Source organism: Zosterops lateralis, assembly GCF_965231275.1.
Source record: "Zosterops lateralis genome assembly, chromosome: 3".
NCBI lineage: Eukaryota > Metazoa > Chordata > Aves > Passeriformes > Zosteropidae > Zosterops > Zosterops lateralis.
In genome coordinates this window covers 12,500,740-12,510,989 of record NC_139764.1, presented here as the reverse complement: position 1 = coordinate 12,510,989, position 10,250 = coordinate 12,500,740, and the positions used below count along the sequence as shown (strand labels likewise).

Here is a 10,250-nt window from a genome sequence, read left to right as displayed (position 1 = left end):
CTTATGCCAAGTCAAGGACTTTACAGGTTTTCATGCTGCCCTGCCAGCCAGGAAACTAGGGGTGCACAAGAATTTGGAAGGGGACAAAGGCAGGACAACTGATCTCAAGTGGCTCAAGGGATATTTCTTATTCCTTATCATATGGCGTCATGCTGAACAATAAAACTGGGGAGAGTTGGCTGCTGGTTTCCAGCTCACTGCTCTGGTACTCCTTGGGCAATGGTCAGCAGAGGAAGAACAACTGTATTGTTCATCACTTGATTTATATAATCTCTTACCATTATTTTCCCGTTCCTTTTCTGCCCTGATGAACTATCTTTATCCGAACCTACAAGCTTTACTTTTTTTTAATAATTGTTGTCTCCCCCATCCCACTGTGGAGGAAGTAAGGGAACACCAATGTGGTGTTTACCTGCCTGCTGGGTTAAACCAAAGCAGTTTGGAAGAGGAACACAACCTTAAAGCCCAAATAACCCAAGTAAAAGCTTTCCCAAAAGCATTTCCTGAAAGAATCACAAGCTTGCTCAAAAAGTGATTTCAAGGAAAACACCACAGGCTGCCTACACAAGCCCCAACTTGGTTTGTGTTCCACAGCTGAAAGAGAAGAGAGCTTTGAGCTCTGGTTCCTGTCCTCCCCATTCCCCAGAAGATTCTCCCAAACAACAAGCAAAGTGAATGACCAACTTTCTCATGTTGGAAGTGAACATTTTCAATGAAAACTTGGACATCATCCATGGAGCTTGTCTTGATACTTTTTAGTCTCCTCCAGTCTGCAAGCTCAGCTAAGCTCAGCATGGCTGAGGAGAGCCTGGCCATGCATTTCTCCCAGGTGAAATGAGAGAAAATCCCAGCCAAGCAGAGCAAGAGGAGGGAAAGGTGGTCTGTGTGTGGCAGAGGACAGCTCTGTTTGAGGTGTCTGTACCCTGTTTCAAAGTATCAAGTGTTTAGCAGCAATAGGAGACCCAGTTATCTCCACTCACTACAGCTCCTTTCCAAAATCTGCTCTGCATGTGCAGGCGAAAAAGAAACCAATGTGGCTTAAGACCGAGCTTTTTCCCTGTTGGAGCCTTGGGGGAGCCATCCCAGGAAGCGACAGGAGATGGTGCACTAACAGCACCAGAGGAACAATTACCCATCACACCTCCAACGGGTCAATTACCATCAAAATAAAAATAAAAAATCCCCAACCAACCCCAGGAAAAAGCCAAACAGCCACTCAGCCACGGGGTAAATGTTTTCACTACCAAAGCTTCAAGTTCGCCATTCATCCTAATGTTTTAAACTTTGGAGTGTGACTGCTACACGTGCCAGGCAATACCTGCCAGCTGTACACTGTCAGCTCACAATGCAGCTGCAGCCAGCTACCACAGTCAATGTTTCTCTTGGAATTAAAAACAATTTTGCACTCGATTCCGTGTGAAAATGGCATGTGTGTGTGTGCCCACCCTCCAACTAGCCTTTGGACAGTTGGCTACTACTAGTGAGGCAACCACACAGAAGAGGCTCATGGGTTGACAGCAGAATTGGGGCTCATGAAAACAAGGATGAGCTCTCTCCAGCTGAGGAGAGATCTCATGGTCCTGCAGCAGCTGAACTCTCACCTCTTGTGTGAGGCCTGTGAAAATAAATGAGCAGATCATGCTTCCAATTTGTCATCCATGTTTTAAGGGATAATTAGGCTTTCTACACATAAGTGTTTTCATATTGAATACTGAAGCTACTATAGGAGCTTCCTCAAAACATTACATTTCATACCAGTTCGGAATAGAGACAGCTTTGCCAGGGAGACTGACAAAACTCAGGACACTATTAATGCTACCTTTTAGCATTTACTTCCTTTCCAGATAAGAATGTCAGGCTGATAGATCAGCCAGGTTCATGAAGAACCAGAATGACAGAAAGATCATTTCTCTGATTCATATAGAAATAGATAGGACAGATCCCTATCAGTAAGAAACAAAATAGAAATTACTTTTCCCTTATAGGCATTTTTTTCCAGATCTGAGAAGTCTTGTTACAGTTTCAACACTAGGAAGTTTCAGATACCACAAAGGTCATCTAAGCCAGATAAACCCAATGCCAAAATTTAAAGAGCTTAATAAACCATCTCTCTACTTCCTAAAGCTCTTCCTTGAGGTGAAGCCTTCTCTCCTTTATCTTATTGCCAGCGAATGTGATTATAGAGCATAAAGTGACATACCTGCATGATAACTTCAGGAAAACAACCGGACTTTATCTTCCAGCTGCAGTAGAGCACATTGTGTTATCTCTGGAGCAGCAGGACTCAGGACCCCATTGTGTCAGGTCCCCTTTGAAGGCAGGAAGACAAAGGCAATCCTAGCCCCATATCTCAATGAAATTACCTTGGGTGGAATAAAGGATGTCTGATCCAAGGCTGCCTCCAGGGAAGAGAGCAGCCTTTTCCCCATGGCTTCTCTGTACTGAGTGGCTAAAGGAGGCAGAGGAAGAACAAAGCTCCCATCATTTCACCACCCCCCCATCTCTTTTGTAAGAGCTCTTGTGCTTCTGTAGAGATATGCATCCCTTTTACCTGGAGTCAACACTGCAGCAAAAGGAGAGCCTGCTGGGGGTGCTCACATCGCTGGGACAGTCAAAGTCCTTCCATGGACTTACCAGCTTATCAGTGCTCATTGTTTGCTCCAGGACACACCTAACTGCTCCCACACAAGGAGCCTTACCCTCCCTGCATGGGACAGGAGCCATGGGAGGTTTTTTTAATTCTCTGAACATTAGCCTCTGTCCTCCATCCACATTTTAAGGAGAGAAATAGAAATCAAGTAAGATTTGAACACTTTCATATGTGATCCAGACTGCTTTTAGAAGTGCAAACTCCTGGACAATATTGAAAGTGCTGATGTAAAGTCTCTTAACCTTATGAGGTAAACTGTTCCAAAGTCTACATTAACTCTCTGTCAGGGCACCCAGGATGCTGCTAATTCAGCCAGAGGTGCTTTCCCACCACGCTCCTCCAACACAGTGTCCAGAGGGCTTGTTTTCAGCCAGGCACATTTGAAAATAGCCAGATGAAACAAACCCTGTGTTGTGATTCACACTGATTGTTCTTCCAAGTGCTGGAAGACGTTGTGAAGATACTGAGTAATTGTGGAGAGATCCAGCCAGGCCAGAGCCAGTGGAAGCCACAGGCAGCAAGTGGTAGAGGGGCCAGACTGTGCACAGCCCCTGTGCACCCCACTCTGCCTCCTAGTGTGTCATTCCAGCCCTCTGCTACTCTGGATGCTGGAATCTATAAAATTTTTCTCTGTATCATCAGGCCAGAGGAACCCTTTCTCTTGTGGAAAACATACTTTGCCAGAACACCTCTTTTTCTAGATTCCAGTGGAGATAGCCATGTATGTGACACAGCTGCAGAACACACCACCAGAAATTTGATGATGAAGGAATAAATACAGCAGATGCATCATTAGGCAGCAATAGAGGAAACGAAGCACAGATGTACATAAGAAAAATCAGGGGTTTAATGATAAATTAGCAAGTAAGAAAGATAATAAAGAGCCAATAAGTGTTTGACATATTCAGTGTCTGTTTGACATATTCAGAATCTTTCCCACATCAGATTCATAAACTTCAATTAGATGGAAGCTATCATGGGAGAAAAGTGTCAGCTTTAGAACTTAAGCACCCATCAGAAGCAATAATCTGAAAGCAAAATCTGGGATTTCATTCTTGGTATCACTTGTTAGCAAGGTTTTCTGATCAGCTGTGAGGGACTGATAAGTGTTAAGACTAAAATGCTCAACCTTTCAAAATAAAGTCGTTTGAACTTGATTTTGAACTGTTGCTTAGAAATCTGTTTTAACATTAACCATCTTAGTTACCATCTCCAATTTAGATCCAAGAATGCATCTACATTTCCACTTCAACCTTGATCTTCAGCACTGACTCCACTTCCAGTCCACTCCCAGGACGATTCACACAGCTGATACATGGCTGGTTTGTCACTCCACATCCTGAAGTTGCTTACAAATTTAGGAATCTGCTTTTAAAAAAAAAAGCAAGCTGCTTTGTCACTTTGGCAGTGAAGAATGAATCCAGTTTACAGTCTTCTTTCACTTTAGAACTCCAACCACTCTGTCATATAGATACAGTTTGATGGAGAAATTTCACCACCTTCATGACAATCATCAAAAACCTGCAAAAGAAAGCCTTGTGTCAGCAGAGTAATGACTTCCAGCTGGATGGTACTTGCTGTGTGGAACATGCTCTCATGTTTTCTGCTTCTTTCCCAGTAGATCAGCATTAGTGTAACAGAGGCCAAAACCTAGGAAGTCTTTTTGCAGCCCTGAGGGAGAAGAGAAAATCAGATCCCACCACAAAGAGACATGCTGGCAAGTTTTACCTACAAACCAGTTCACAGTCCAGGGAGGAGAGACCAAAAGCAAGACAGAAATAATTTAGCTTGGTAAAAACACAGGCAAACCTGGGATCAGAAATATAACAACATAATTTGGAACTGGCTACACTTGACAGCATCCTTTCTCATACAGTCCAGTAAAGAGACAGGCTAGAAGTAAAAAACACCTGGCAGAGCAGGTGTTTAGACCAACTACCAAACCTGTTACACCACAGCTTAAGGCATCACAGGCTGTTTTTAAGCACAGCTGGCTTAGCCCCAAGGCTGACTCCTAGGCAGAAGTGGCCATATGCCATCTGGCAAGGCCTGTGTTCAAGAGCTGCATGCACCACTAACAATAAACAATTAGTTACTCACAGGGCAGAGTCCACAGGGTGTCCTGACCAATCCAGTGGGCTGGATGAGAGGACTAACGGCTCTGTACAGCCTCATCTGCCCATCCACACTCCCCACTGTCCCCTCCTTGGCAGCAATAATGGTCATCTCCACTTTGCCATCATAGATCAGAGTGTTCAAAATGGTCTCAATGTCTTCCATTGACAACTCTACCTAGGAAACAATTTGTGAAATAGATGTTAGGACACATGTGTCCCAGTGAGTCCTGCAAGGAGGAAATGAGTAAATACCATGAGTAACAAATCCATAGAGTTCTAACCTAGTCCAGAAAAAGACACCAGTCTCACTGGGAACTTTATGGAGTTGTGCAGATGCAAGAAGAAAAGCAAATATTAATACCTCCTATCTCCTCAGCACTTTCAATTTGCAGTAACCTTGGTCTTACCAAAAAGAACCGCCCAATGTACCTGAGATGTCTCCATTATCCTAACACAATACAGTTCCAGTTTTGCAGGAAAACAATTGTGAAAGAAGAAAAAGACAAGACTGCTAAAGATATACTTGTTGATGGTGACCAGTAATGCTGGGGTACTTTTCCCCTTCTTTTTTTCCCTCCCATCAAATTTCTCAAAGCACATATGCAAACTTAAGAGAAATTATGACATCTAAACCAGCTGGGACAGTTAACAAGGATGTGAATGTTTATTCTTTTACATATTTTTCAAAACATGCATGCACAATCCTGGAATGCCAGGCAGTTCCAGTGACCCTCCCCAAAAAGCACTGAACCCACAAAGCTCACCTCCACTATACAAGCTGTGAGGTTCTAAGACACTTATGAGACCTTCAGCAAGTCTGCAGTACTCAGCTCCTACAGTTAATCATGCACTGACAATATAGTGAATAGCAGTGAGATGAATCTGTTCTCACCTTACTGATGCCCAGTTCACAGATGTATTTCCACACCTCGTGGGATGAGGCAAACGAGCTGTTCCTCTGTATCATGGGGTTCTGTTTGCTGTCTCGAGCTGCCTCTGCCTGAGAAAAAGCAAAGGTTAGTTACAGTCAGCACTCACTGCTAAGAGCCTCCTTCCTGGTTCAGTTTCAGGCAGACTCAAAAACAAAACTTGTTTTCCATTTCTGGGACATGTTTGGCATTTAAAGCCATGTTCTTAAGACTAGTGTATGTGAGACAATGCAGTGAAAAATCAAATATAATTTTATAATAAATTACATAAAATTTACACTGTAATTCAGATTAATATGAAGGAATATCAGCATTTGGCATTTTGTTGACAAAAAAAAAAAGTTTCTGCTGTACCTAGAGCCAGTTAAAAATATATTGTAACAGAAGAGACAAATGCATTAAATATGTTTAGAATCTGCAGACTTATTTAATTTAGACTAGGGGCATTTGTCTGCTATGCAGAGCTACCTGACTAACAGCTGCCTTACATCCCATCAGAAATGAGGTGCTCTGCAGAAACCAGTGACTTTTCCCAGATTTTTTGGTCCTGTGCTCTTCGCTGCCTGGTTTGTGTCTTAGTTTGAGACAATTATACACAGTGGAGATGCCAAAATGAGTTACTTCCCCTTTAGTTTTAATCAATCTCCTTTCACCAATAAAGAGACAATGGGAGAAGATAGAAGGGAAAAAATAGCAGATTAAAGCTAACAGCTTCCACGGTTCCAGAACTTCCACAACAACAATCAGAGTGGGACAGGGACAAAAAAACCCCAAATGAACAATTTTCATCCAAAAGGCTCCAGTGCTGCCAAAAAAGCTGGGGAAAACTTCCCAGCAAGTGGCAGGTCTGTCCCCTCCTCGACAAATGGCCAGAAAATCCTGGAGAGAGGGTCTGACTCCTCCTCAGCTGTCCAGAGCAGCATCAGGAACAGGTATTGTGAAATTTCCTCTGGAGCTGGTCTGGACTGCAAAATGCAGCTTCTCAGGTTTCGACTTGGAGATCTGCCCCAGGAAACCCCCTTGGGTACCAGGGAGAACAAAAGCCCTCCCCTCGCATCCATTTCTCATTTTTAAAGGGATCCTGCACCCCCTTCCAGGATAAAACACAAAAGTTCCTCCCTCCTGGGTTGCTGGGTCTTAGGGATGGTAATTCTCTTGGGCTGGCATACAAAAGATAAGGAATACACAATTTTGGGTCACCTAGGAGAGTCTGTCATTGGACCTTGGATATAAAAGGCTTCCCTCCTTGTCCAGGGTGTAAAAATATCCATCATTAAAATACAACACCATCACGCTCACTGTGTCAAAAGTAATAGTCCAGTACAGATTTGCCAGTCTAGCTGCAATAATGGCCAACACCTTTGGAAAACATAAGCCTTGCCTAGCACCTGTTTACAAAACAAATGGCAGGTAAATTTGTCACTCACCTTACTCTGCAGAAACTTAAAGCACTGTTGATTTAACACCTCCACAAACTCAGACTCGAAGTCCTGGTCACTGTACCAGGCCCCTCCGGTGACAGAGCGGTCGGGCTGCAGGTTGTACAGCATATAGACCTTCTTCTTGGATGCCTGTTGGAGGGAAATTGGCAGCTCTCAACAGCTGAAAGCCTTCATGAGGAAGGAACATTCAAACAGATAATCTGCAAAAGAAGTTTATTACTCCTATACCTAAGGCACAGCAATCCACCTAACTCAAGCTATCCTCAACTTATTTGACCCTCAGGTAAGACAGAAATCAATCCATTTAGATTCCTAATAATTTTACAACAGTGTTGGAAGACTAGAGGAAGGCAGCATCTTTCATAAGAACACGAAAAAGCTACTGCTTTTCTATGTCCAACTTCTCTACCTCCCTCTGCTTTACCAGACCCAGTGTGAACCAGATAACTGAAGACAGACAGCAGAGAAGCTGACCTGTGGACCCAGAATCTCTTGCACCTCAAACCTGCACACTAAAGGCAGAGAGTCAAACACAGGTGCACAGTCAAAGAGAAAGCTGGAGGCAAAATGAGGTTTCTCTGCCCCCGGAGAAAAGCATACAAAAGGCAGCAGATATTTGAAATTAAAAGCATACAAAAGCAGGTAGCAGATGTTTGAAATTGTTTTTAAAAAGTCATAAAATACTCACTGCCACAGATTTAACTGCTTTAATTAGCTTTTTGCTTTCCAAGTTTTTCAGGATCTTGTTTATCTCTGTTAAAGGCAGATTACTTTTGTACCTAATATCCCTGCTCCAAATACCTGTTAAAAAGAGAGAAGTGAACAAATATAAATAGAAGAAATCATTTGTTTCTGTACATACCAATCAAAAGTCACATCAGAACATTGCTTGGGCTGCTTGCCTGCCACTTCCAGCAAGAGGGAAGGAATGGACAGAAGGGACTGGGGAAAAACAAGCAGGTGTGGGGGTATTAGATTTTATATTTTGTCTGGGCAAGCATTTATGATTTTGGACAGGAATGGTCCCACAAGTAAACAGAGTCATAATTTAAAGTACCTTTGTTGCCTGCATCCTCTATGATTTGGTAAACCAGCTTCTCTTGATTGTCAGAGCCTTTCATTTTACTGCAAAACAAGACAAACATCACGATTTTTGAAAGGTCCAAATTTAGAAAGAAGTTGGATTTGTCTTAAACTACAAACAAGAATTGTGTTCCAAAATATGCTTACCCAGCAAACACAGGCTTACCTCGCATTTTGGGAATCTTTGATTCTGTACAGGAGGCCTGCACTGCTCCTCAGAAGGTCCAGCTGCCCCTAGGAGAGATGGGCACAATGCATTTACCTTCCTTCAAACAGCTTGTTTCAGAAGGTGGTTTGGAGGAATATTCTGAAATTCTAAAATAAAAACTGTATTTAAGGTTTTTATTTTAGAATTTGGAATTTTTGGAAGGCTTATTTAACCCTACATAAAGACAAATGAAAACTAACGTTTTTAACCACTGGAAACAATAACAGCCTTGAGGATTATCTTTTTCCCCTGGCAAGTTTCCACTTATCATCAGCTATCAGAAATAACAAACATGTCCTGACTCTTCCCACAACATCTACACAATTCCTATTATTTCTCCTGACTTTCACATGGTACAAGGCACATCGAGTTCTTGTACACTTTGCTCTCAGTTTCCACCAAAACACTCATTTGCACAGCAACCCAGAAATTACAGTGGAGCTCTGGAACAATTCCAAGTTCCAGTAGCAAAGTTCTACTTTTTATTAAGTGGCCATCACTGGAAAGCTGCCAAATTTGATGGGCAGTGACTCTTAGAAGCCAATTACTAGCATCTCACACACACACAAAAAGATTGTTCTGCTCTGGATGCTCATGGCCAGAAAAAGTCCTTATTTCCTGTTTTGAAGAGGAAAGCAATTAGACAAGCCTAAGAGTGTAAGTGCAGCATTAACATTTGCTCTTTCATTGCCAGCTGATCCTTTCGTACAGTTACAGCCTTGGTTCCTACTTTGGCAGGTTTCCCCTGTGGGCCATCAGAGCAATCCACAAGCTTGAGATTTTGTGAGGGGTTCAGAGAACACCTCCACATATGAGAGCAGGGGCTGACACCCATCCTTTTCTCTACAGCTAATTCATTTCCCATCACTAATGGCCCTTGTGGTCATGTATGTGCTGAGGAAGATAAGGAAGGTGGGCTGGTCCTTACCATGGAGAGCAGCCTGTTGATGGCCACAGCTCTCTGCTGGGCTTCCATGTGAGGCATGTCATTCTGGATCACCTGGTCTGTGATGCCGTGGGGGAACTGGTGGCACAGCTCAATGATCCTGCAGGAGGAGAGAAGCAGCTTTAAAAGTCATGTTCTGCTGCATCCAAAACCAAGTCCAAACAGTACAGGAGTCGGGATGGAAGAGAACGACAAGAGAAACTCAGGGGGAAGGTATCCATCAATTGCTTCCTGAGGGAGCTCGGCACCAACTCCCTGTGAGCCCTTTCCCTTTCCAAGGCCAGAAAAACTCGGGACAGCCGAAAGTGGCCTGACCCAACCCCTACTGCCCGCTAAGCGCCTCCCAGCACGAAACTCTCAGTGCCCCCAACAACCCTCTCCTCCAGCACCCATTTCCCGATTAACACTCGGGCGCCGAACCACCCTCCCCAGGCCCTGAACAACACGGCCCCGCCACGCCCGCTGCCCCCCCGCCCCAAAACGCGTCCTTCGTGGCCTCCACACACCCACCCCCAGCCCGGCAGCCTCCTCGGCTGCCCGAGGGCGCCCGCAGCACCTGCTCTCGATGTCCATGGGGTCGGGCACCTCCGGCTTCACCTTCACCTCCGCCATAGCACGGCAGGACGCGGCGCGCCGAGATGACGTCAGATCAGCGCGACGAAGGCGGCGGGCGGGGCCGGTTGCTACGCGACAGCCAATGGGCGGCGGGAGCGGCCGGCGCGCGGCGTCCCTGGAAACGGGAGCGGGAGGGGCGGGATCCGGCGGGACCCAGCGGATCCGGCGGGGTGAGCGGGGCTGGACAGCGGGGGTGCAGCGGGGTGAGGGGCGGGGGACCGCGCTGTGGAGGGGTGGCCAGTGGGGCCCGGCCGCGTCCG

The 10,250-nt window shown here is 44.8% G+C and overlaps 1 protein-coding gene across 1 annotated transcript; it reads right to left on the bottom strand.

Annotated features, from left to right (window-relative positions):
• Positions 1 to 3,475: 3,475 nt before the first annotated feature.
• POLR3F (RNA polymerase III subunit F) lies at positions 3,476 to 10,042 on the bottom strand. The gene is made up of 9 exons (XM_083857818.1): positions 9,932 to 10,042; positions 9,358 to 9,475; positions 8,388 to 8,455; positions 8,196 to 8,263; positions 7,827 to 7,939; positions 7,124 to 7,267; positions 5,660 to 5,767; positions 4,751 to 4,942; positions 3,476 to 4,171 (listed from the first exon to the last, which is right to left on the bottom strand). The coding sequence occupies exons 1-9, from the start codon at positions 9,985 to 9,987 to the stop codon at positions 4,094 to 4,096; spliced, it is 945 nt and encodes a 314-aa protein (XP_083713944.1). The 5' UTR covers positions 9,988 to 10,042; the 3' UTR covers positions 3,476 to 4,093.
• Between the last annotated feature and the right edge of the window lie 208 nt (positions 10,043 to 10,250).

Coding starts and splice junctions, on each gene's coding strand:
- POLR3F (XM_083857818.1), bottom strand. CDS start 9,987: ATGGCGGAGGTGAAGGTGAAGCCGGAGGTGCCCGACCCCATGGACATC. Junction 9,476..9,931: donor CCCATGGACATCGAGAGCAG/GTGCTGCGGGCG, acceptor CTCCTCCTGCAG/GATCATTGAGCTGTGCCACC. Junction 4,172..4,750: donor CACCCTGTGGACTCTGCCCT/GTGAGTAACTAA, acceptor TTTCTTTTGCAG/GTTTTTGATGATTGTCATGA.